This window comes from Narcine bancroftii, chromosome 2, assembly GCF_036971445.1.
Source record: "Narcine bancroftii isolate sNarBan1 chromosome 2, sNarBan1.hap1, whole genome shotgun sequence".
Lineage (NCBI taxonomy): Eukaryota > Metazoa > Chordata > Chondrichthyes > Torpediniformes > Narcinidae > Narcine > Narcine bancroftii.
Genome location: NC_091470.1, coordinates 102009948 through 102037619, shown reverse-complemented (window position 1 = coordinate 102037619; position 27672 = coordinate 102009948). Strand labels below are relative to the sequence as shown.

The window sequence follows — 27672 nt, the reverse complement described above, 5'->3', positions numbered from 1 at the left end:
AATCTTGCCAACACTCAAGTTAAGCAAACTGGAGTGACCATTTGTTATTTTCCAATCCTGACTCAACTGATCTAGGGCTTTGGTAGTAAGTTATAAGTCGGGATCTTCTTTGTTTTAATCTCCGAGGCAAAGAATAGGACCGTCAAATGTGTGATTAAGATGGCCCAACTAGAGAAGGGGGTAATACTGGACCTCTTCTTGGGAAATGTGGCACGGTCTTAACCTCATTCGTTTTTCAAAAAACGTAGTTATAGAAAAGGTTAGAAAAATTTAAAGTCCTTAATCGGGGCATCAAGGCAAATGTTGACGGTACGATACGAGAAATGATACGTTAATTATGTATCTTTGCTTTGCTATATATTACCGTTGCTCTATATGTCTACCTTTGCTAATATAAAGGACACTGTCTGACCCGCTGAATTTCTCCAGCGTGGTGCTTTGACTCCAATCACGGTGGCTGCAGACTTCCCTGTTTTACTCCCAATGACAGGAGGTCAGTCCACGACTTGGAGTTTACATCGGGTCAAGCCAGTGTTTTCGAGGACACAGAGGTCCGGTTTATCACCACCAACCAAGAGGATATGGTGAGGAGACGCTGGTATTAGGGCAGCCGGACAGCATGAACGTGAATCACCGCTCTCACTACCCACAATAGCACAGGGCAACTGGCCTGGCCAAGAGGACGGGGCAACTGGACTGGCCAATAGCACAGGGCAACTGGGCTGGCCAATAGGACGGGCATCCGGGCTGGCCAATAGGACGGGGCAACTGGGCTGCCAATAGGACGGGGCATCTGAGCCGGTGGACTGGCCAATGGGAGGGTGGGTTGGCCATTAGGAGGGCGGGGTTGGTGGTCTGACCAATAAGAGTGCGGTACCGGCTGGCTGGTCAGTCAATAGAAGGGCGGTACCGTGCTGGGAGTAGTTCTGGCGCGGAGCGTCGAGCGGTGGGTGTCGGCTCCAATTAGGCCTTCGCGGTGGAGGAGGTGGGAGCGGATAGGATAGGTGTTCACCATGGTGACCAGGCGTGGCCGGGGCCTGGGGGACAGCGAGCAGCAGTCTTGGGTGGGAGTGTGTGGGGGGCCCGTGAAATGGACGTGGGGGGGGGAATTGCCCCTGAAATGGACGTGGGGGGGGGGAATTGCCCCTGAAATGGACGTGGGGGGGGGGGAATTGCCCCTGAAATGGACGTGGGGGGGATTGCCCCTGAAATGGACGTGGGGGGGGAATTGCCTCTAAAATGGACGTGGGGGGGAATTGCCCCTGAAATGGACGTGGGGGGGGGATTGCCCCTGAAATGGACGTGGGGGGGGGGATTGCCCCTGAAATGGACGTGGGGGGGGGGATTGCCCCTGAAATGGACGTGGGGGGGGGGATTGCCCCTGAAATGGACGTGGGGGGGGGGATTGCCCCTGAAATGGACGTGGGGGGGGGGGATTGCCCCTGAAATGGACGTGGGGGGGGGAATTGCCCCTGAAATGGACGTGGGGGGGGGGATTGCCCCTGAAATGGACGTGGGGGGGGGGATTGCCCCTGAAATGGACGTGGGGGGGAATTGCCCCTGAAATGGATGTGGGGGGGTGGAATTGCCTCTGAAATGGATGTGGGGGGGTGGAATTGCCTCTGAAATGGACGTGGGGGGGGAATTGCCCCTGAAATGGACGTGGGGGGGGAATTGCCCCTGAAATGGACGTGGGGGGGGGAATTGCCCCTGAAATGGACGTGGGGGGGATTGCCCCTGAAATGGACGTGGGGGGGAATTGCCCCTGAAATGGACGTGGGGGGGGAATTGCCCCTGAAATGGACGTGGGGGGGGAATTGCCCCTGAAATGGACGTGGGGGGGGAATTGCCCCTGAAATGGACGTGGGGGGGGGATTGCCCCTGAAATGGATGTGGGGGGGGGGGAGAATTGCCCCTGAAATGGACGTTGGGGGGGGGGAATTTGTCCCTGAAATAGATGTGGGTGCCCTGGCAATGTCTTGTCCTGGCAATGTCCTGCAGACGGGGCTTGGCATTGGGGTAGGACAATGGTTCTCAACCTTTTTTCCATTCACATGCCACCTGAAGAGCGCCATACATCTTATGCCATAGATGTTCTGTGGTTAGTAAGGGATTATTTAAGGTAGTGTGTGTGTATATGTTGGGGGAGGGGGGTTGGATGAGAACCACCTGGGTAGGATGTGATACACCGCAGAGGAGTGAGGTGATATGCAGTGCACAAAAGAGCTGGAGAAACTCGGCAGGTCTCGTAGCATTAGTGGGATGGAAAGGGGAACCAACATTTTGGGCTTGGGTCTCTGTCAGGTGCCTGAATTAAAAAGGTGGGGGCGGGAAGTAAAGGGTAGGCTATCAGGTAAGAGGTTACAGGTTGCAGGGTAGAAGAGGAAATAAATATCTGAGAAGTAATAGGGGAAAAGTTTGAGGGTATCTCTTTGGTAGATGAAGTGAGATGGTGGGATTGGCTTGGGATGACTGCCAACTGCAGGAGTGTGTTGAGGGTAAGGTGTGAGGGTTAAGTTTGAGGTAAAGGATAGCAATAACCGAATCTGGATCAGGACAAAACTAAAGTGTATCAGACAAAAACACAATGCTGGAGAAACTCAGCAGGTTAACAGTGTATAGCAAGGATAAAGGTACCAATATTTTGGGCTTGATCCCTTCATTAAGGTATTATTAGGCAGACTCGTTCTGTAGCAGGTACCAGCTACAAGAGGATAGGATTGTATGTGGTGTTTCTGTTATTAATAACAGCTGGTGATGAAATAACTAAGTGGGAGATGTTATGTGGACCCAAGGCATTTAAATGCAATTAATGTAGTGAGGGTGCTGTGCAATTGCTCAGCAAAAGGAGGTGCAAAGTGCTCCTTCTGTCCAATAGCCTACAGGTCACCCTTAGACAAGGAATAGTATCTGTTTAGCCTCCCAATCAGGGTCATGTGAAGCCTCAAATTGCAAATAGTTGATGGTTTTTACAAGCATATTCCACAAATTGGAATTTATGGTTGTAAAACTAGAAGTGCTGTACAGATGAATCAATGGCAGGGTTACCTGTCTAGTACGGGTACTGCAACTGAAGCTGTCAATGGGAAACCACTTCAGTATTTTCCCCTTGTATAATCATGAACTCAACACCAACGACGGTCTCAGCTCAAAGATGAAGCCTTCGCCGAAGGAGAACAGGGGAGGCAACAACTAGGATTCGGAGGGTCAGAGATCACGACAGATGGAGAGACATGATCGACCAAGCCCAACGGCAAAGCACCTGAATGAATGACATGCGTGAGACTGCAGATACCGAAATCTGGAGCAAAAATAATAGTCTGCTGGAGGGACTTGCGTGGGTTGAGCAGAATCATTTGGAAGAATAGTCAATGTTTTAGGTCTGAAGGATTCAAGTTTAGTTGGAGATTTTGTTTATTTTTAAGACATACAGCACAGCAACAGGCCCTTCTGGCCCACAAGCCTATGCCACCCAATTAACCTATGACCATCCTACGTTTTTGAAGGGTGGAAGGAAACCAGAACATCCGGAGGAAACACACGCAGACATAGGGAGAAAATACATACTCCATTCAGACAGTGCCGAATTTGAACCTGAGTCACTGGTGCCATTGCAGCATTGCGCTAACTGTTACACTAATCATGCCAGCACCTTTGGGATACTCCTGGAATCGCTAGGAATTAAATATTTGCATTCTGGATTGTACTGCTGGAAAATCAATATTATTAATATTTGTCTTTACATCCTTTTGTTAATTTGTTTCTAAGATACTGGAATTGAATGTTTGAATTGCTAGTTGATGTGTTAACATTTCCATATCTAGCGCCTTTTAAATGGGGAAAAATTGCACATTCAGTGCATTTTTTAAAAAGAAAATGGATTTAGTTTGGGATTTATATTTCAGGCATTTAATTTGAACCAGAACAAAGCAATCCAGCAATTTTTCTGAGGCATTTGGAAATAAGGAAACCTTGTATAGACTTGAAATTTCTCTTTGTCCCCTTGTATATTATCAAGTGAATGTATATGTGGAAGGGGATTATTAACTTCTCAGACTTATGAAATCAGGAACAAAGGCAGAATGCTGGAGGCAAAGGTTTGGGTTTGAGATCCTGCATCTGGTCTGAGAGGGAAGTGGAAAGGTTGTCAGCATACAGAAGCATGAAGGATTGGTACAACAGAATCTGGGAGATGATTACTGGAACCAGATAAAGGAAGGAGAGAGATGATGGGCAGATGGAGGGGGTTGGAAAGACGAACAAAGAGAAAAACAGGTGGACAGGTGAGAAGAAAAACATAAGGGTGTGGGTTACCTGAATTACAAAATGCAATATTCTCCAGCACTCTTGTGTATTGCACAACTCCACCACTTGCTGATCTTGTTCAACTCTATGCAGGTGCTCCTCCACATACAATTGTTGGGGGGGGGGGGGGTCACATTCCAGAAAACCCATCTTAAGTCAAAAAGGAATATCACACTTAACATTTTTCATAATTTTAAATACCTTTATTCCACACTGGAAAAACCATTAATGTACACAGCTGAAAGTACACTGGACATGAAGAATGTTTGAAGCATTTAATTAAAATTCATTGCTGGATGGTGGGGAGGCAAGACAGTAGCCTACTGCAAGTGCCAGAACAGATCAGAATTCAAAATTGGAAGTATGGATTTGAACCATTGTAACTTTGAAAAACCGTAAGTTGGACCATCGTAAGTGGGGGAGCACCTGAATTGTCATGCAAACGAGTGGAATATGAGATTTTCTTCCATAGGGTCCTGACAGAATCTCCCAGATTCTGTTGGATTGAGAAGTTCCCTCCCACTTCTAATGCAGGCTCTTGACCTGAACTATTAAGGTGCACCTTTTACCTCCACAGATGCTGCTTGACCCACTGTGTGTTTCCAGCATTCTGTTTGCATTGGCATTCCAGCGTCTGATACCTTTTTTCTTCTTGTGAAGACAGGATGTAGCTCCACATCATGGGCTGCTTTACTTGGGACCCTCTCAACACCATGACAATAGAAATTCTAAAGATTCAATTCTTGTTTAACTGAGTTGCTTCATAAGAATTTAGTTAAAAGAAAGCAAGCATTAGCCATGTGTCTCCTCAAGTTTGCTTACCATTCAGTAGAGGAGAGGAAAGGCTTTGAATGACATGGATTAAATGTAGGCAAATGGGACTAACCCAGAACGCCAACTTGGATGGCATAGGGAAGTTGGGCTGAAGGGTCTATTTCATGTGGTAGAGTTTAACATTGGAACCAACCTTTGACTTTTCCTTTGCAGCTTAATCCCTCTATTCTCAGAAGACCAAAAATTGATATGGACTATAGCCAGGGTGGTACGGTTGTTGTAGCAGTTAGCGAAATACCTTTACAGCACCAGTGGTTGGGACAGGGTTTCAAATCCTGCACAACTCCAGCACTTGCTGATCTTGTTCAACTCTTTGCAGGTGCTCCTCATTATACGATGGGGTGGGGGGGCACATTGCAGAGTTTGTACGTGTACGGGTCTCCCCGAGATTTTCTCTGTGGGCTCTGGTTTCGTCCCAATTTTCCAGGACAGGCTTGGGGGCCAAAATGACCTGTTTCTGTGCTGTACGTGTAAATTTAAAAATAAACAGGCAGAGAAAGAAGCAAAAGAGAGTCCACCAGGATCACAGAGTGCCAATGGCTTCACCTCCACTGCCACAAATCCTCCAGTCCAAACCATTGAGAACCCATGCCCCACGATCAGGAAGCCTCCAGCACTCTCTCGCATCTTGGTTTCAATACCTGGTATCCCTTCAGCCTGTCTCTGGCAGCTGTCAGGCTGGTGTGAGTCTTTTGACCACAGTGGCCAGCAGCCCGCGGCTAACGTGGGTTTTCCGCCATGATTCACCATCTGCCCACCACTCCACCCGTGTGTTCTTCGGCCTCAGAGGCCTTCACTGATTACCGATCGTAATAAAGTCCTGCAAATTGTAATGCAACTTCTTGTACTCCAGCCCATTTATAACAAACATTTTCTGTACTTCTTGCTGTACGAGTAGAAAATATTCCAGTAAAACCCCTATTATCCAGAATTCAAGCAACTGGCACCTCAAGCAACCAGAAATTTAACTTGTCTGGCATTTACCAATCCCCATAGATGCCGGATACTAGGTGTTTTACTGCAGAATGTTTTCATTTCTCAAAGCAGCATTCCAAAATCATCCTGAAAGACTAAACTTTATTAGAAACTAAAAAGCAAATATTGCAGTTGCTGGAAATAACTGAACTTTGCTGGAATTAGTAGGCCAGAATGCATCTGTGGGGAGAGAAGTACCTTTAATACAAACTGGAAAGGCTGGCTATTTAAAATTATTGAATTCAGTGTTACGTTCTAAGGGCTGTAAATGTACCCGATTGGAAGATGAGATGGTTTTCCTCAAACTAATTGGAATATTAACTGGGAAAAATGCAAAGGAGCAAAGAGAAAGGGGAAATGGTGAGACTGAAATTGACGGATAACTAGAAATTCAGGGGAGCCTTGTAAAATGAACAAGTGTTCTATCAAAAATTCATCCAATCTGTTTTGGCAATGTAGAGAAGGCGACGTTGTGAGTACCCAATGTAGTGCCTTGAATGAGAAGAGAACCAAGTGAATTGCTGACAGGTGTGTTTGTGCCTCTTGTCAATGGAGAAGGGGTCTCTTGCATTTGGATAAGAAGGCACCATCAGGATTTGTGAGGAGGGAACTTTTCTCAGCTTTGAGTCGTCCTTCAATGCTAACCCTTGTCCAGGTGCCATGTGACTTGCTCAGTATTTTCAGTCTTTTTCGGTAATAGGTCCTTTCGCCCCATGCTGCCCAATTACACCCTCCAATCCTGGTACAATTTGAAGGGTGGTGAAACCCACACAAACATGGGGAGAACATATAAATTCCATACAGGCAGCACTGGGTTTGAACCCGGGTCCTGATTATCGGTGCTGTAACAGTGATACACTAGCTGCTATGCTAACCATGCCGCTCTTTTCTGCTGTTATCAACATTTATGTTTGTTGCTATCTTTCTCTTTTCCGATTCTTCCAGTAAGTAAATAACTTCACAATTTTCCAAAATGTAGCTTCTTGCTCAGTCACTCAACTTCTGAACGTCCTCTTGCAGACTTTGCATCTTCCTCCCAACTTGTGGTCCAAGAACATGAGAAATAGTAGGTTTAAAGTTGCTCTTTTATTCATTTAATTCTGATCTGTAATAAAAATGAACTTAAGTAAAATTTTCTCAAGTTTAGGGTGATGCCATGTCTCTGAAGCAAGATAAGTGTGATGAATCCACTGAATTCAGCAAGAAAGTAAGTTCTTCCATTTTGTTCTAAGTTGTTTAAAGTTGGAAGAGAAAGTTGCTTTTTTCCAACGTTATATATTACGCCAACAGCTATTCCATGGGAGCAAGAGTCACAAAAGCACTGGAGTGGGAAAATCTGTGACAGTTGGAGCTTGGGAAAACAAATGTATAGTTTTTTCAATTTTTTCACTTCAGATCTGAGAGCTTTGAATATTTTCCTTGAGGTAAAAGATTAGATGCAGTGGAAATTGAAATTTTTTAAAGTAAATCATCTGGTATCTGGGGCATCTATGGGAGATTGGTTGAGTTTTTTGGTTGCTTGAGACTGCTGTTGAGTAAATGGAGAATTAATGGCGAGGAGTGCCAATTTTAAACTTTTTTTTAACGCATTTACTTTCAACGATTTTTTTTTGCCAGTTGCTTGAACTGTATGCAGCCCGCTAAAATATAACAATGGTACGTAGAAAATGAAAAACTAAAAAGACAAATGGTGTATCATTTTTTATCACAAGGGAAATTGGAATATAAAAGTGACAAAGTGGTGCTTCAGTTTTAAAGACAAGATATTAACTTTGGAAGAGGTAAATTCAGTGCCATATAAAGGTTTAAAGAGTTAAATCTTGATACAGGGTTATGCTGACTTGTGTTTTCTTCATTTTAAATACTAACCTCACTGGGATTTCAAGACACTTTCCTTGCAACATACTTCATATTCATCAGTAATGAGATAAAATACCATTTCAATTTGAATTTGGATCAAAAGATAACTGCCTTTGAATTGAGATGCTGTTTCCAAATAAATCTTGATCACATGAAGTTTGGACAGGTGTTTCATCATTTTCTTCTCTATAATAAAGCATATTTTACTAGTTCAGTAGAGTATTTTTGAGCCAAAATAATTTTTAAATTAAATTTAGAAATACATCACGGTAACAGGCCCTTTTAGCTCACAAGTTGTGCTGTCCATGTGACTTACAACCACCCCCCACCCCCCCGGTATGTTTTGAACAGTGGGAGGAAGCCAGAGCACCTGGAGGAAACCCACACGGTCATGGGGGAACTTCCTATAGTCAGTGTGGGAATCAAACCCTGGTCCCATTTGCTGGCACCGTAAAAGCGTTGCACTAGCCGTTACATTAACCATACCACCCTAAAATTGGGATGACTGTGTTCTTAAGTATGTTGTAATTTTAAAAAAAAGTTCTTTTTGGCTTCCTTTAAGAGAGAGATCCCTCAAAGGTACTAGAACACAAATAGGGAGCACATCCTCAAGAAAGCGCATTTTCTAATTTCAGTACTGCAAATTCATAAACTTTTTAAAGAATAAAACTCTCTTCATTTACTCTTAGGTGAATCACAGTGGCGTATTTTCATCACTGACTTTAAACCTACGACATGGAGGGGTCAGTCTCCTGTTGGGAAATGCTCGACCATTCATGGGCCGTTGCTGCTACGTCTGTGCACCTGAAAGCTGGGTAATGGAACTGCACATGCTGACGGGGAATGGAACTAGGTCAAGGCACAGCTCTTTGAGCTCACTGATCTCCTGGGGACTGCGGCCCAAAGATAGTTGGGATGGAGGTTGTTGGGGGTTAAGATTTGGTGTTTGGCCACAGTTGGTGGGTTAAAGTTGGTGATTGGTAGGATGGCTTTGATAGTATTTGTCAGAGCAACTAATTCTAACTGATATCAAAGATAATTTTAATTAAAAAAAAAAATTAAATTTAGACACTGCATGGTAACGGCCCTTTTGGCCCACGAGTCCATGCTGCCTAATCACACCCAATTAACCTACAACTCCAGTAAGTTTTGAAGGGTGGGAGGAAAGCAAAGGAAACCCACACAGACACAGGAGAACATACAAACTCCTTACAGACAGCGCCAGATTTGAACCTGGGCCGCTACCACTGTGAAAGCATTGCACCATGTGGCAAGGCCATAATGTGATCTTGAGAAGAATTGCAATACTGTTTTTTTTAAATGAATGGAATGTTTGACTATATTTTCTCTATATATTGAATCACAGCTGCATATAGGATTTTGCCCATAAGGGCTTTTTATTTTAATTTGTACTGCTCTTGCTGGTTGTCTGCGGCAGTGACACTCTCGCTGTCTTCATACAGTATCTTCTTGTGCTCATATACCTTTGCGTTGATATCCTGAATACACTTTCCTACAATAAAGTTTCCTTATTATTTTCAGGGGTTACTTTTCCATCATCACTTAAGCTTTCTGGGATTTCGAAATGCTATCCTTGTTACTGAGAAACAAACAAGGTATGTTGATGAATGATGTTACAGACCATTTGTTTTGCCATGACTGGCAGCAATCAAGTCAAAATGATAGGTAGATGAATATGGGCAGCACGGTTAGCGCAACGCTGTCTGTAAGGAGCTTGCATGTTCTCCCTGTGGCCACATGGGTTTTCTTCAGGGGCTCCGGTTCCTTCCACCCTTCGAAACCTACTGGGGTTGTAGGTTAATTGGGTGTAAATGGGTGGCATGGGCTCATGGGCAGGAAGGGCCTGTAACTGCATTGTATGTCTTTATTTAAAAAAAAAGTGAAACATTTTCCCTGCACCTGTTTAGTCAGGCACCTACCTGTTTTTGCTGATACCTGATAAAGGGCTCAGACCTGAAACATTACTTCCTATGGATGCTGCGTGACCTGCTGAGTTTCCCTAGCATTCTTGTGCATTGCGTTCTTACTCCTATCACCTCTGACTATTGTATATGCAACTTGCTTATTATACTCTACATCTCATAAATGTTTCCTGATGTCTAAGTTCTAGGATTAGATTGAAAAATTGCTGTTTCATAGTGCAGTTCCTACCTTTATATTGTAAGATATTCTGTAATATGACTTCTGGACACCTTCATTAACTGTAATTCCATAAAATTCCCAAAGTACAGTTCTAGATTTTAGGATAATGATGAATCCTGTTGTCCAGAAGTGTTATCCAAGTCCAGTGTGTGTCAAGCATTCTCTTGATTGTTGGTTAATAATTATTTCAACTGCATTGCACTAAGATACTGCATGAACCATTGGTCAGTAGCTAGGAAGTGAAGCTCATGCTTGGTTGTGGCATGTTTGCGGAGCGCATGCACTTTGTGACTGCTTAATCTGGGGAACATCAAAAATAAGCAGATACACCGAATAATGTTGTCTGTAATGACACTAAATAATGTTGTCTGCAACGACACTAAATAATGTTGTCTGTAACGACACCAAATAATGTAGGTTAGAATTTTGGTACATAGCATTGACTAATCAAACAAAATGAATTGGAATAAAGTCTAGCTCAAGACATTTGTAGTCTAATGTCATATATGCCAATTACATGATATTTTTGTGTGTATCTAACCTGAACCACAAAATATATTCACTCTCCTGTTCCACATATATTGCTCTAAGATGAAGATGAATTAAATTGTAGAGGTTCAAAATAGAAACAGGCCCTTTGGCCCATGGGTTCACACTGATAATCAACCACTAATCCCAACATTAATCCCACTTTATTCTTCCCACATTTCATTCAAAACCCCCACTTTATAGTGGACAATTAAGCCACTGACCTACTCCTTTACGATGTGGGAGGAAACTGGAAGCACCCTGATGAAGCCCTTGGGATCACAGGGAGAGCAGGCAAACTCCACTTGGATTGCACCCAAGGCGTTGATGCTGTGAGGTATCTGTCCAACTGTGCTGCTAATTCAGGAAAAGTGAAATTACTCTATTTAATACTGCTGTGTTCCTGCAGGTACCGAGGTTGGCTGGCACGACGTCTCTGTAATGTCCTGTTTGTGGCTGGACGCAGGGTTTATCCAGATGTATCTTTTCTCGAACGCAAAATGATCAACAGTCCCAGGTAAGTGCTAATGGTATAAATGCTATTCCTTCAAGAATATTAGTTTTGAATGGGATAACAATTGATATTTGTCATACAGAGTGCAGGATGCCATGAAGGAAAACATATCGGACGCAACTACAGTTCATCGGAAGTTATCTTCTAATGTGAAGAATGTGGTTAAAATCTTGCACGAAATCCAGGCTATGATCTCACCCTTTGTACTCAGGTATGGGAATCCTTTCTTGACAAAAGTGCCAGCTGTTTGTGCAAACACTGTCACAGTGGCCTACGACCTGGATTCAAATCCAGCAACTTGTACAAGTTTTCCCCGGGTTCTATTCTCCTACCCTACAAAAATATATGCGATGGGTAGGTTAATTGGGTGGCACAGGTTTCATGGGCCAGACCCAGCTTCTAGTGTGTTGTAGTGTTAAATTTAAATGAATAAAAATATAAAATTTGAACAGCAATTACTAAAGAGGCAAACTAATGGGACTAAAGGTTGATAAGATCCCTGGTCCTGATGGTGATTTACTAAAACTCTCTGGATTCGGGTCAGGGGGTTCCGGTGGATTGGAACGCAGAAAATGTCCTGCCACTGTTTAAAAAAGGATGAAGGTGAAAGACATGTAGCAATAGGCTAGATAGCATAATGTTTGCAGTTGGGAAAATCATTAAGGAGGAAATAGCAGGAGCTCGGGATGGAAAATGTTCCATCAGGCAGACACAGCATGGATTCAGGAAGGGCAGGTTATCTAATATATATTTGTGCATGTGTGTATGTTTTCCATGTAAATCAATGTGGAGCACTCTAGAAATGTCCAAGGTGGTTCAATAGGGGGAACATTTGATGATGAATGTCATGACCACTTTGAATTTAATTTTTAAGGTCACATGAACTTCAAAAGTTCAAAATGAAATTGAACTTGCCCCAGGGACACCTCAATTAGTTACATTGCTGTGCATCCATGTCCATTCAGAATAAAAACAAGTGGCCAAACCCAGTTCAATATGGGCCCAAAAAGGGAAGCAATATTGGTAGAAGCTCTCCACAAGCCAGTAGAGTTAGACAAAATCATTAATTTTTTTTGGTATTTTGTGTTGACTACGTGACTGAAACGAAGTGTTTTATTTCACGGGCAATGCCAGGTATCCTGCTAGTGTTTGATAAATTTTCTGGACTTCTTTGAGGATGTAACAAGTGCAGTGAAAAGAGAAAACATGGATATTGAACTTGGGTTTCCAGAAGGTGTTCAATAAGGTACTGCCTAAAATATATCCATAAGATAAGGATTCATGGAGATGGGGGCTACGTATTAGCCTGCATAGAGGATTGATGAACCAGTAAAAGGCAGAGAGTTGAGATAAATGGATGTTTTTCTGGTTGGCAATCAGTGGTGAGCAGATTGTCAGGGTGCTAGACCCACAACTGTTCACTATGCACATTAATGGTTTGGAAGGGAGGACCAAGTTTGTTAATGACATCAAATTGAGTGGAAAAGCAAATAGTGGAGAGGGTGCAGATGGGTTAAGTGAGTGAGCAAAGATCTGGAGGATGGAGTACAATATTGGTAGATGCGAGGTCATCCTCTGGAAGAAAAAATAGTTGATCAGATTAGTTATTTACAAAGTGAAAGATTGCAGCATGCTGTTGTACAGAGGGACTTGAGATTGCTCTTTATAGGAATCACAAAAGGTTGGTTTGTACCTGAGTAATCACAACCACCTGTGAAGTCAAATGTCATAAACATTATGATGCCCTTAAATGGGGGAACTATGTATTAAAAAAATGCTGTAATTTCTATGTGGTCAAACCAAAATGTATATAAATAACCTAAAATAAAGTCTGTAATGTGTACTTGAAACACATGTGAATTGCTTGATTACAAATTTAAAATTGTGGAGCACAGGGGCAAATAAAGGGGAAAAAAAAGTGTCTGTCCCAAACATTATAGAGGGCACTGTATACTCTGGCAATAAATTTGAACTTTGAGGTAATGTTGCAGCTCTTAAAACTCTGGTTAGACTACACTTGGACTATTGTGTTCAATTCTGGTCACCTCATCAAGGGAAGGATTGGGAAGCTATGGAGAGGGTGTGGTGGAGATTTATCAAGATGTGGCTTGGATTAGAGAACATGTCTTATGAGGCAAGGTTAGCAGATCTAGAGCTTTTCTCTTTGGAGCAAAGAAGGATGAGAGTTGACTTAATAAATTATGAGAGGCATCGATATAGTGGTCATCCTTTTTTGTGGGGCAACAGTAACCCACACCAGAGGATATCTGTTTAAAGTGAGGGGAGGAAAGTTCAGGGGAGATGTCAGGGATTTTTTTTTTAAAACAAAGTATTGGGTGCCTGGAATCCATTGCAGGGGTTGTGGTGGAAGCTGGTACAACAGGAACACTTAAAAGACTTAGACACATGGAGGCAAGAAAAATAGAGGGTTATGGGTGAAGAAGACCGCAGAGCCCACCTCACTGACAAAAGACAAAGGAGGAAAAACCCAACACCCAACCCCAACCAACCAAATTTCCCTTGCAACCACTGCAACCCTGTCTGCCTGTCCCGCATCGGACTTGTCAGCCACAAACGACCCTGCAGCTGACGTGGACATTACCCCTCCATAAATCTTCATCCACGAAGCCAAGCCAAAGAAAGAAAAGAGAAAAGGAGGGTTTAGATTGTTGAGTAGGTTTATACAGGTCGGCACAATATTTGTGATGTTCTATCTAGAAACTGTAAGAGACATTTAATTTGTTCTTCCCAGAATGACCAGTTGGTTTCTGCTGAAAGTCTTTAATTGGGTCTTTGTAAATGTGCAAGTACATCGTGGCCAAATTGAGATGCTACGAAAGGCAAGGAATGAGGTAAGTGGTTAATTGTTTACCTTCAGGGAAAGCTGTTGAAGAATAAATTGTCATTTTCATTAAATTATAGGGTATGCACTGCTTAATGTCCAACCGCATATATGTATGTGGCCCCATAATTATTTAGTTACCGCAAGCTAGTCTGCAGCAATTTGGAAAAAGCTATCCAACTGTCCCGCACTCTCCCCAGAGCCCCATGTCAGTCCCCACACTGATCCCATTGCCCCGCTCTTTCTCCACAGCCCCGTGTTGGTCCCCACACATCATTGCATTACCCTCTTCTGTTTGGGACCATCTGTATATTGCCAGAGTAAACTTTCCTGAATGCAACTAAGAAATTCAGTCCCATCTAAACATTTCAAGCTGACTTCCCCAGTCATAGAACATTACATCACACTGTGCCTTGAACCCATGAGTTATGTCGACCCATAATAGAGGTGTTTCTTATGTTCATGTGCCTCTCTTTTTAAATATCCCTGCCAGGACATTCCAGGCACCCACTGTTGTCTGTGTGAATAGCTTATCCCTGGTGTCTCCATTCCAGGCAACATCTTGGTAAATCTCCTCTGCACCCTAAGAGGTGACCAGAATTGAACACAATAATCCAAGTGTGGTCTAACCAGAGATTTATAGAGCTGAAACATGACCTCATGGCTCTTGAACTCGATCCTCTGACTAATGAAAGCCAGCGTACCATAGCCTTCTTAACTACCTTATTAACTTGCATGGCAACCTTGAGAGATTATTTATTTGGACCCAAAGATCCCTCTGTTCCTCCACACTGTTAAAAATCCTGCCATTAACCATGTACCCTGTCTTTGTTTGATCTTCCAAAATGCATTCTTTCACACATCCAGATTGAATTCCATCTGCCACTTCTTCACCCAACTCTGCATCCTGTCTATATCCTTTTAAAGTTTTAAAACTTCAGCATCATTTTGGATATAACCTTCTACACTATCTGCAGCACTTCCAACTTGCGTGCCATATGCAAACTTACTGACCCATGCCTTTTGAACGGTGGGAGGAAACTGAAGCAGCCGGCGGAAACCCACGCAAAAATGGAGAGAACGAACAAACTCCTTACAGACGGCACTAGATTTGAACCCCAGTTGCTGGCGCTATAACTGCATTGTGCTCACAGCAATGCTAATCATGGGACCCTTGTTAAATCTTTTTCAACAGGAAGCATTCTTAAAAAAAATATTATTTTGGATTCATAAGATTGATTATTTCCAGCAGAACTGATTGAAATGCAAATGTATTTAGATTGAAAATATTGGGACGTGTAATAAAGCAATGCTGATGTTCACTATGATTCTATTTATAGAGTGTAATTGGACTGACTTTACTATAGTATTTCAGATTGACAAGTGATAATGCATAGAATTACATCTGTAATAAATATTGCGTATTTGTATTTTTGGCAGTATGATGGTCCATTCATCTTTTTCCCTGTTCGTAAATCTCGTCTGGATTACCTGCTGGTTACCTTTGTCCTTTTCTGCCACAGTATGAGAGTTCCGTACATCTCTTGTGGGGAAGATGCCCGACTTCCATTTCTCAGGTGATATCACTTGTGTCCTCAAGCCATTATGAGGGAATGAGATGTGTATGCAACAAATATTCTCAGAATAAAGAACCTTGTGTATTATTATGACTGGTATAGAGAAGCTAGTATTACTCTGCAACCCCACGTACTATTCCCGAGTAAATGTTGTTATGAACTAACAACCCTCTTGATTTTGTTAGAGACTATTGTTAGCACTAACAAAGGAATTGCAATGGCAAAAATTCACCAGACAATGGTCGATTAAAAAAGTTTTTTTAAATTAAACTATAATAACATGGCATTTCTTACTTACCTCTAATTTAAATTCCTCTTAAATTTAAACCCCCACTATCTAAATGTGTTTGTGTGTCAAAGTCCCAAATTCTGAAAAGTCAGTTTTAAAACTTCAGCATCATTTTGGTCTTGCATGAAGGTCTTAAATTTTCAGTTCAGAAATAGTTACAAAACAACTTTTAAACAACATATCTTCAGATCTCTTTAAACTCACAAGTCTTGATGAGTTGTCTTTCGGAAATATTCATCAAACAGGAGTGACCATCGTCTGGGCCCAAATAAGAAATGGTCTTACTTATTTAAAAGCCACTTCTGTTGCATCTCCTGTGAATAGGATAATATAAGTCCTGTCTTTCCAGGATGTCAATATTTTGTCTTCAGTTTTTTTCCATGATGAGGCTGCACTCGTTATTTTCAAAAGAGCACTCGGAAAGTGGTATCTCTTTTGATATCCACTTTTCTGAGTTCCCCTTTTATTAAGAGTAACACGAAGGCAGCTTTTCCCCCCTCTGCAGGAAATATTGTTGATGGTCAGTTCTGCATCTTAACAGAATGGCAGGTTTTCTTCAACTGAACTCTTTGTCTCCCATTTGATGATGTATTTTTTGGCAGATCTCTCATATATCATGGTATATGACATTATTCCTGTCTTTGAAGTTCATAATGTATTTTTACACTGTGCTAAAATTATCTTAGTCCACTTATACCTCACATGAGAACCAAAATGCCTGTGCGTTTATACAGGTGCTTCTGAAATAATGGCTATTGTTTTCAGTATCTCAAGAACCACCATAAATCCTTTAATCTCTTCCTTCAACTGCAATCAGCAGCTGTTCCTTAGTTCAAACTGGCTTCTGTGGTCAATGGTGTTTAAAATGCTAATGTGTTGTCTTTGTGCTGAAGCCAGCTATCATCTGCAAAGAACCATGTGTGTCTGTGGAGCCCTGTACCCAAAGCTAACTTACTAAACCATATCTAGATAAAATATAGTTTTAACATTAAACTAAGGTTTAATAATAACAGAGATCCATTACGCCTCCTTCCCACAGAGAAAAATTTTGAAATTTTAAAAGGTCAAAAAACATTTTTTAAAACTTCAATCCACAATTTTTCTTGTAAATATTACATTGGAAAATAATACAATGCAATAAATGCAAATATACTTATAAATAATACTGCAAACCTAAAATTGAAAGGCATCAGCATGATGTTGTCTTACAATGTCTTATAACTGTCATATTATTAAACTCCAGTTCAATAATCTCCTATTCTTATTTTTAATTTTACTCAAAATACCAACAGATTATGATCAGTGTAATCCCATAGCAGTGCAAACATAGTTAAAAATATTGAAGAGCTAATACAAGAGGCAATAATTCTTTTTGAATAGTAGAATAATTAATGTTGATTGAATTTCTTAGATACATTAATCACTAGATTTTCAATACCATCATAGTCATGTATTTTTTTTTTACAAATAGGCAATTTAAGTACAGGTTTGTCAAATTCTTCTTCAAAGTATTAGTCAAGTGAAGAGTAATGCCAGGCAAGTTTTTATAGATCTTCCTATAATATCCAACCATTCCTAAAAATTTCCTAACAGCTTTCTTACCCATGGGCATAAGAAATTTAGAAATTGCCTGAACTTTAACTTGAACATACTCCAATTTTTCCATGGCCAACAACAAAACCAAGATAATTCACCTGAGCCTTACACAATTCACTTTTAGCTAAATTAACAACAAGATTGGCTTTCAAAAGTTTATCAAACAATTTCTCTTTAAAATGACTCTCACAAGAGTCAAATTGTGTGGTGTCATGATCCATAACAACCTTAGGTTTGTCAGTAACTACTACCTCTTGTGTAGGTTGCTTCTGGCTAACATCGAAACTCTCAAAATAAGGTTTTAGCATGTTAACGTGACAACTCTGTATCTTACATCTCCTATCAGGTGTCTTAGCCATGTAATTAACTTCATTTACCTTGGATTCTATTTCATAAGGTCCTGAAAATTTTGCTCTGAGGATTAGACAGTGTTGGGAACAAAATTAACCCTTTATCCCCTGGTTTACAACTTCTGTCTTGTTTTTCTGTCATTCCAAGCTTCCATTTTATCTTGAGCCACTTTTAAATTCTCCTCAGCTATCGTGCACATTTTTTGAAACATAATCCAACAAATTCAACTGCACATCCTCATTTACCCACTGTTCTTTCAACAATATTCAAGGTCCTCTAACTTCATGTCCAAATACTAATGCCCTTACTGCAAACAAAAGTAAATGAACACCTTCATCCCCATTCTTTTCATTTTCACAACAATAAGTTCTCATCATACTTCTTAAAGTTGAATGGAAACACTCCAAAGTTCTCTGAGATTCTGGATAGTGGAATTTGTTTAGCTTCTAATTTATAAACTAACTGCTGAGATACACCTGACATAAAATTCCTTCCCTGATCTTGTATTTCTTTAGGCAAACCAAAGTGATTTTTTTTTTGACCAGGACCCCAGACACAGTTTTTGCTTTAATATTCCTGAGTGGCACGGCTTATGCACACTTATAAGCTGCGCACATAATAGTCAACAAAGATTAAATTTTAGCTTTTGTTTTTGGCATTGGACCAACACAGTCCACAATTATTTTAGAAAAAAAGTTTCCAAAAAACAGGAATAGGTTTTAAAACCACTGAGGGACCTTGATTAGGTTTCCCTACAACTTGACAAGTGTGACAGGTCTTACAAAATCTCTTAGCATCTTTTCTTAAATTTGGCCAATAAAACTGTTTCATTATTTTGTGGGTAATTTTCTTTACCCTAAGGTGCCCACCTAAAGGCGTACTATGAATTTTATTTTCACCTCTTTAGACTCTAGGAACTACAACCTGGTGAACCACTGCCCATTCTTCATTAGCAGGCTTCTCCCATGACCTCCATTTTCTCATCAAGAAACCCTCATTAAAATAATATCCAACTGGAACTTTCTTAATTTCCTCATCAGAGAGGGCTTTCTCTTTAACTTCAGCAAATCACTATCTTCACTTTGTTTTTCTATTAATTTTTCTCTGGATAGTGACACATCCATTTCCAGCTTCTGTGCACTGTCACAAACTTCCAATCCTTTTAAATCATTTTGGACATCACTGTTTCCACAGACAAGCTTTTCTTCCATTGCCCTCGCCACTGCACACGTTGGGTATATATCTAAATCTCTCTTTTTCATCAAAGACTGACACTCATACACTGCGACTTAATGTGTCAGCAGTGCTGGAGCTTCAAATGTGACTGATGTACTTTACTGCCAGCAACCACGGTCTTTAAATTAAATGTAGACATACAGCACCATAACAGGCCCTTTGTAATGAAGGTTAAATGGTCCTGCCAGAAGCTTGTTCCTGTGAACATAGCAGCAGCTTTGCTGGAAATTTTTCAAAATGCCTTTGGTACTGCAAAATTGACAGTGGGGATGTGTGACGTTCTTTGTTTTGGTTTCTTTTGACTGGTCAGGGCTCTGCTTCAGAGATTGGGAGGAATCTTCACTCCACCAGAGCTGTATGGGACTAGGAGCAGTCCTGGGAAGAATTTGTACAAGACCATCTTCTGTTTGGTTAGTTGAAAAGCCGTTTCTCCTTTCATCCTCATGAAAGTAATCTGTATTTCTATATGTCTCCAGAGGTTTCTTCTGGGTGCTCCGGTTTCCTCCCATCTTTCACAACGTACCGGGCATTGCAGATCAAGGGGCGGCCGAAGATCGTGCAACCTGTGCGCCAACTCCGGCCCGAGGCAGGTTTAGAAATAGGAAGACTGGACTTGGCTCATTTCCGGGGGTTCCGTGCCACTTTGTGCATGTGTTGCTCACGTGGCCTGCAGCATCTTTGGTTCACGAGTTGCACGGTGGCTCCAGTACCACAAGAGGCCCAGATGTATTGGGTGGGGTCCCCCGTGCCGCAGAGTCTCTGGCGCGAGCGCACATCGAGTTGCACGCCAGATCCTTGTAGTTCACGAGTTGCTATTGGGCAGCACAGTCTTGTGAGCCGAAAGGGCCTGATTCCATGCTGCATATCAAAATTTTAATTTAAAATATTTATTTAAAAAAGAAGTCCTGTTGAGAGAATTGAATAGCCTTTGTGCCCCCCGCCCCTCTCTCTCTAAGCTCCAACTCCTTGTGTAACATAACTGCAGCCAGATGAGCAGATTCCACTTCCAATGATTTCTTATTAGGGTTCTTTCCAGTGATTAGAACTGCTTTGGTCTGGAGAAAGTGTTTAGCACCGACTGTGGTTTTACAGCAGTTTCTAAGTATAAAAAAAAATCGATGTTTGCCAAGAATTTTTAGAGTAAATAAACTTGACTTCACCGATAGATTTCAATAAGAATCAGGGCTTGAATGTTTGGGAGGGGGTTGCTGTTTGTTTAAGGGAATAAAAAAGGAATTTGAACTTTAACAGATGAAACCTCAGGAATGTGGTTAAGATAAATTCCTTAAAGGCCTCTTAGCTGAACATGCAAATACACTTAATTTGTTCTCTCACCCTAGTATAGTGAATTATGCAAGCACACCCTGTTACTCTGAACACTGTGCTATTGAAATCCAGAAGTGAGACAACCACAAGTTTCCTTCCACTGAAGTGGAACACAAATGGCACGGTGAACCCACTGCTGAAATTTTTAAAAAGCAGACATTGCCAGGTTTCTCAGTCTGGCATTTAAAAATGTTTTAAGGTAATTTAATTTAGACATAAAGCACGGTAACTGTCTGCACCACCTAATTGACTCACACCCCCCCCCCCCAGTATGTTTTGAATAGTGGGAGGAAACTGGAGCGCCCGATGAAACACACGGGGAAAACATACAAACTCCTTACAGACAGTGCTGAATTCAAACCTGGATTGCTGGTGCTGTAATAGCGATATGCTAACAGCTATGCTAATCACGCTGCCCAATATCATGTGAAATAGCACATACAACCCTTGTCCAGAAGCACAACCAGGTCAGCCACTTAAATACAGTTGTCTGGGCATCCTCAGAAGATTTGTCAACATTAGGAGCCAGGGTAATAATGCACCATGCATTAATTCCTTGTGATTCATTGGGTTTTTTTTGGTGTCATGGAGTTGTGTGGATCGGAAAGAAGAGCCAGCAATTCAGGCATTAAAAAAAAGTTAGGTTCACAGTTTCTCGGCAACTGAAACACTAGGTCCTTTCAAACTTCCATCTAAAATGGGGTCAACCAGGCAATTTGTCCGGTTAGCACCCCAGTTACACAGCAGTTTGAAAGAGTCCAACCGGGTTAGCCCCCTCAGAGGTAGTCCAGGAACCCAGTTAAAATTGTCTAAGTCTCGGCCACGACCAATTTTAAAACAAAAATGGACGAGCTGCTTATTCTGGGGACGTCAGCGCTTGCGTGCGTTCGTCATCAGACAGCCAGCCTGGGTTGGCAATTTAATGGGTAGATCCCCCTGCGATTTGAAAGGTGCTTAGAGGACCTTTTCCCCAGTAATCCCACCCAGGTCTTGCAATTTGAAAGGGGCTACTGAGTCACATTGTTCAGCCCATCAAGTTTGTATTGAAATTGAGAAATCATCTATACACCTCGCATTTACCAGACAAAGCAGTCAGTACTTACATGCAGTAGGTCGAGTCAACATTCAGGCAAAGGCTGATAAGTGTCAATTAATGCTGCAAAGGTAGCAGGCAGTAACCATCTTAAATATAAAGAGAAGCTAATCACCCACTCTTGGGGCTATGGCTCATCCTTGACCTAGAAACACAATTAGATCAGCCACTGTCTGCTCCTCCCAACTAACAAGCTAGTACAATAAAAACCCTTGTTAGCCAGAATCCAAGCATCTGGCAGCCACCAGTAATGGTGAAAAATAAATAGATTAAAAAAAATACGTAAGTTTAAAATTGGTGCGTCTCACTGTTAGTTTGCCAATTGGGCAAATATCAAACAATCAGAAAATTCATTTATCTGGCATCTACTAATCTCCATAGGTGCCAGAAACCAGGGGTTTACTGTAGTTGTTTTCTCTGATGAGTCCATTGCCATTTTGTTCCTTCCCCCCCCCCCCCCCCCCCAATATGAGAGGTAAATTTCCTGTAAATCAGCAATGTAGGGAAATATTTCAAATTTGGATGTTACATGGTGGGTTTCCTGTGTCTAGTGTTAAAGGTCCTGGAACCACAAGCTTCCCACTGCCTTGCAAGGCAGAGGAGCAAAATAATGGAATTCTGTCAATTTGCCTTGATACAGGTTTCCCTATATCCTGATGTGGAACTGTCTCGATACCTTCACTGTCACTGGGTCTGAATCCAAGAAACTGGCAACTTCAAGCAACTGGAAAAAAACTTGAGGAAAATAGATTTAAAAAAATTAAAATAAATAATATATAAAAATACATAAGTTGAAAATTGTAAAAATAAATGTTCTCTGAAGTAACATATAAACCTTCATTGAAGATGGGAGAAAATACTCAGCCAGCGGAGGGCCTTGGTTATGCTTTACTTGTAGTAGCTGTTTGAATAAAGTTGTGTTTGAATAAAATGGCGTCGCCCAGGATGAAGAACTGGTTGATGCCACTTGCTGTTGGGGTGACTCTCTTAAAGTGTCTGCTTATCCCTGTTTAGTAAGGGTTGCTCCAGTCAGAGGCTTTATCTATAAACTTGGGGGAAGGGGGGGGGGGTTAATTATCTATGATGTTATTGTTTGTCTTTCGGGCGGCTCCATGGAGGGGAGGAACCTGCAGATGCAGCGGCGGTTAAATATTTTCAAAGAATGTGACTGAAAATAAAGTAAAATTTTTTAAGGGTTATATATTCATGCAAGTGAAGCTTGTTCTTTGAAAGTATAGCATTATTGTCTTTTAAACTCTTTATTCTTAATGCAGGTGTATTAGTTAGGCATTGTATAAGTAAATCTCAAGCGATCGGAAAATACACTTATCCGGCACCTACCAGTCCCCATAGGTGCCAGATACCAGGGGTTTTTTTACTGTGAATTTGATTGCAGTTGAGAAGAAATTGTTGTGTCTTACTGACTGTGTCTGATATTGCAGTATGTGGAGAAATTGCTGAGCGAGCAGCAGAGTCTGGTGGTGTATCTGGAAGACCTCATTCCACCTTGTGGACGCCCCTGTCATGTGGGATTGGAGTGGCTGGCTCAAGTGTTCGAGGCTTTCCACAGCCATTCCATACCAAATGCTGTTCTGATACCTGTGGGTGTCTCTTATGATCGTATTGTTGAAGGAAACTGTTTTGAACATGGGGTGAGTGTCTCTGCTTTCTAATATACAGTAATATCTCAGTTATCTGGAATTCAAGCAACCAGCAGCTGCAAGCAACTGGCAAAAAAAATTGCAGAAAATAAACAGTTGAAAAAAGGCAAAACTTTAAAATTGGCATCCCCAAGTGGTCAGTTTGCTAATCATACAACATGCAATCTCAAACAACTAGCAAATTCACTTATCTACCATCTAACAATCCCCATAGCTGCCGGATACATGATTTTAATGTAATAGTTTTTAGTTTTGTACTATTAACTTTCTTTTGTTCTAATCAGCAAAAGATAACTGGTTTCATTCAAATGTGCATTTATAAAAATATTTTCTCTGTTCAAACTTCAACTTTTAGGAGAAATGAGCTTTTTCATAAATCAAAGTATTGAGTACAGGAGTTGTGATGTTATTGTTAAAGTTGGATAAAACAATGGTGAGGCCACATTTGGAGTATTATGTGCAGTTTTGCTCACCTAACTACAGGAAAGATATCAATAAGATAGGAAGAGGGCAGAGAAGATGTACTGGGATGTTGCCCATACTTCAGGGAAAGGTTAAACAGGTTAAGGCAATGACTCTCAACCTTTTCCTTTCCAATCACATATCTCCTTAAGCAATCCCTTATTAATCACAGAGCACAGATGGGATTACTTAAAGTGGTATGTGAATAGGGATTACTTAAAATGGTATGTGAGTGGAAAGGAAAAGGTTGAGAACCACTGGAGGACTTTATTCCCTGGAATTTAGAAGAATGAGGGGAGATTTGATAGAGGTATTTAAAATTATGAGGGGGATAGACAGAGTAAACGCAGATAGACTTTTTCCACTGAGTGTTGGTGAGATGCAAACCAGAGAACATGGGTTAAAGGTGAAAGGGGAAAAGTTTGGGGGGGGGGGATTGAGCCTTCAACTGAAGTGGCAAATGCGTGCTCAATTTTAACATTTAAGAAGAATATGGACAGGTACAAGGATGGGAGAGGTATAGAAGCAATGGACTGGGTGCAGGTCAGTTGGACTAGGCAAAATAAAATGGTTTGGCATGGACTAGAAGGGCCAAAGAGGCATGTTTCTGTGCCATACTGTTCTATGGTTCTCATTGTCTCATCAGTAAAGTAATAAGTTTGTATTTTTGGTTGTACTCATTCTTTGATTGCAAATAATATTCTGTGACTGTCAGTGGAATTTGAGCTTGCATTGTTGTGGAAAGATGGGATAAAGTTCTAAGGAAATATTTTTTTTTATAACTGTCGATGAAGACTTGTGAGTTTACTCATGCCAGCCTAGTTGGTTAAGTTCTGACATGCTAATCCTTGTTCTGCATACATCCATGGCAATGGTTACAATGAATGTGTTGCCCTGTGCAGGAAACAAAAAGGACTACTGTTTTTGCAGCAGTTTGTTGGATGCTCCGATTTCTACAAAAGAGATATGGCTGCATTCGGGTGGATTTTGGACAACCATTTTCATTGAAGGTAGAATCTAGGTTTCTTCATCCATTAAAAGCAGACTCCAGTTTTAACTCTTGTACTGTTGTTTGCTTTGGCTTAATTATTCAAGGAAATAGGCTGATTTCAGGATTGAAAAGGTCTCATTGAAGATGAAAAATTTCATCTGCAATATTTCATCAATGTCTGGTGTAACAATCAAAATGAATCTCAGATACCACATATGTTTCTGCAAAATGTATCACAGTACTTTTGGAAATCTTTTAGTACGGGTTACTGCTTTTCAGTCCCTTGTGGGTGGCACAGTTAACATGGCAGTTAGTGCAACACTATTACGGCACCAGCGTCCTGGGTTTGAATCCAGCGCTGTCTGTAAGACATACCATGACCACATTTGGCAAGTCTGATCACCTGGCTCTACTCCCAGTGCACAAGCAGAGACTGAGGACCACAGTACCAGTAGTGAATAGAGCAAAAGTATGGTCGAGAGAGGCAGAGGAGCATCAGTCTGGAAGACTGCTTTGAATTGGTGGACTGGACCATATTCAAGAACTCTTCCTTAGACTTGAATGAATATGCAACAGGTGTCACTGACTTCATCAAGACAAGTGTGTGGCCACATGCACATACTGGGTGTCCTCCAACCAAAAGCCTTGGATGAATCAGAGGGCAGAATCAAGGCCAGGGATCCAGATCTCCACGAGATGTCCAGGTATGACCTGCAGAAGGCAATCTGTACACCCAGAATTAACCATACTTAAGAAAAGGACTGGACCCACTCAATTCACCTATCGTCACAATCGTTCCATAGCAGATGCAATATCGCTGGCTCTTCACTCACTTGAAAACAGCCATATAATAGGACTGCTCTTCATAGACTAGCTCAGCCTTCAGTGCTTTTATTCCCTCAGTGCTGATCAAGAAACTCCAAACTCTGGACCTCTGCACCCAACTCTGCAACTGGATCCTTGTGGAAGACCACAATCAGTACGAATTGGTAAAAACGTCTCCTCCTTACTGACTATCAACACAGGCTCAACTCAAGGATGTGTGCTTAGCCCACTGCTCTACTCACTATACATCCATGACTGTGTGGCCAGGCACAATTCCAATGATATCTACAAATTCGCTGATGACACCATGTTTGTCTGCAGAATCACAAAACGGCAATGAGGACTCGTACAGGAGGGAAGTAGATCAGTTCATTGAGAGGTGTCATGCACTCACTATACATTCATGCACTCTATGTTAGCAAAACCAAAGAGATGATTGTGAACTTCAGAAGGAAGTCAGGAGAACACAATCCAGTCCTCATCAAGGGCTCAGTAGTGGAGAGGGTCAAATTCCAAGGTGTCAACATCTCCAAGGATCTGTCTTGGAACTTCCACGTCAATGCAATCATGAAGTCTTGCCAGCAGCTATACTTTGTGAGGTTTTTTTTGAGGAGATATGGTATGTCACTGAAGACTCAAACCTCTACAGGTGTTCCATGGAGAGCATTCAGCTGGTTGCATCATTTTCTGGTACAGAGATGCCAACGTTTAGGACAAGAAAAAACTAGAGTGTTGTTAACCTGACCTGCGACATCACAGGTACCAAACTACATCGAGGACATCTGTAAGAGATGGTGTCTTAAGAAAGCAACCTCTATCCTCAAGGATCCCCATCACCCTGGACATGCCCTCTTCACTCTGCTACCACTGGGGAGAAAGGTACAGAAGTCTAAAGGCGAGCACTTAGTGGCACAAGGACAGCTCCTTCCCCACTGCCATTAGATTCTTGATGATCGATGAACCAAAGGCACTGCCTTACTGTGACATTTCATGCACTATTTTTATTTATTGTTGTAAGTTGGTTTATATAAATGTTTGTACTGCAAATCAATGAATTTCGTGACTTGTTGATGGCTATAAATTCTGATTCTGAAGGAGTTTGTATATTCTTCCCGTGTTTGTGTGGGTTTCCTCCCACCTTTCAAAATGTATGGGGGTTGTAAGTTAATTGGGTGTATTTGGGGGGCACGAGCTCATGGGCTGGAAGGGCCTTTTATGGCGTTGTATGTCTAAATTTAAATTTTAAAAATTAAAAAAATTTTAAATTAAAACCCCAGCTTGATGAAGGTAAACAAGAAACTGCAGATGTTGTGGTCTAGTTCAGAACACAAAAGTGCTGAAGAAACTCAGCAGGTCACGCAGCAACAATAGAAAGCAGTTGATTTTTCAGGCTGAAAATCAAGCAGGCACCTGAATAAAAAGGTGGGGTGGATGCAGGTGGGAGAGAAGAAGGAAAAAACAAAGCTGAGAAGTGCTGGGGGAGAGGACTAAGATATACCTGTCTGATATGAGAAGGAAGGGAAGCTGGTAGATGGAGGAAGGAAGACAGAGGGATAGAGAAAGGGAGAGATTTGGGGGAAGGGGGTAACAGAAATCAGGTCAATATCGATGCTGTCTGCTTGGAGACGACTGGGTCAGGATATAAGGTTGTTCCTTTCATTTGTGAGTGGCCTTATCTTGGCAGTACATGACGGTGTATGCATTGGGGGGTGGAATTAGTGATTGGCCACTGGACGGTCTTTACCTTTGGAGCAGACGGAGGGGAGATGCTCAAAAAACCAATCCCCAGTTTGCGTCCAGTCTCCCCAGAGTTGTGGGGTGGGGGTGGGGGTGCGTGGTGGAGGCTGGGAGCACTGGATTCCGTGAAGATTCACAGGTGAAGTGTTGCTTCACGTGAAAGGGCTGCTTGGGCCCGGTATTGTTGTGAGGGGAAAAATGCAAGTGTGGATCTTCTTGTGGTCACGGGGTAGGTACCAAAGGGATGATTGGTGGGAAGGAATGAGTGAATGAGAGAGTTGTGAATAGAGTGATTCCTGTGGAAAACAGAAGGGAGGGGAAGAGGTAAAACACGAAAGTCTGCACACACTGTGGTTGAAGTAAACTGGAGTGGAAGATGTGCCAGATGGTGGGATCCTGTTGTAGGTTGTGGAAATTGTGGAGAATGATGTTTTGGATGTGGAAGCTGGTGGGGTGGTAGGTGGAGTAAAGAGGAGCCATGTCTTTGTATTGTCTGGGGGGGTGGGG

At 41.9% G+C, this 27672-nt stretch overlaps 1 protein-coding gene across 5 annotated transcripts in view; it reads left to right on the top strand.

The window, feature by feature from the left end:
- The first annotated feature begins 891 nt into the window (after nucleotides 1-891).
- Nucleotides 892-27672, top strand: part of LOC138754017 (glycerol-3-phosphate acyltransferase 1, mitochondrial-like) — a 63656-nt gene continuing 36875 nt past the window's right edge. Inside the window, exons 1-12 of one of the 5 annotated variants that reach the window (XM_069917730.1) lie at nucleotides 902-946; nucleotides 2068-2101; nucleotides 7262-7321; nucleotides 8664-8789; nucleotides 9517-9590; nucleotides 11075-11182; nucleotides 11262-11390; nucleotides 13932-14031; nucleotides 15462-15598; nucleotides 19381-19480; nucleotides 22932-23141; nucleotides 24515-24622. In XM_069917730.1, the coding sequence (XP_069773831.1) occupies nucleotides 7271-7321; nucleotides 8664-8789; nucleotides 9517-9590; nucleotides 11075-11182; nucleotides 11262-11390; nucleotides 13932-14031; nucleotides 15462-15598; nucleotides 19381-19480; nucleotides 22932-23141; nucleotides 24515-24622 (1143 nt within the window). In that variant the 5' untranslated portion in view covers nucleotides 902-946; nucleotides 2068-2101; nucleotides 7262-7270. Of the gene's footprint in view, nucleotides 986-2067; nucleotides 2102-7256; nucleotides 7322-8663; nucleotides 8790-9516; nucleotides 9591-11074; nucleotides 11183-11261; nucleotides 11391-13931; nucleotides 14032-15461; nucleotides 15599-19380; nucleotides 19481-22931; nucleotides 23142-24514; nucleotides 24623-27672 lie in introns of those variants that run through there. The other 4 variants (XM_069917729.1, XM_069917731.1, XM_069917732.1 and 1 more) reach the window with 4 other exon arrangements.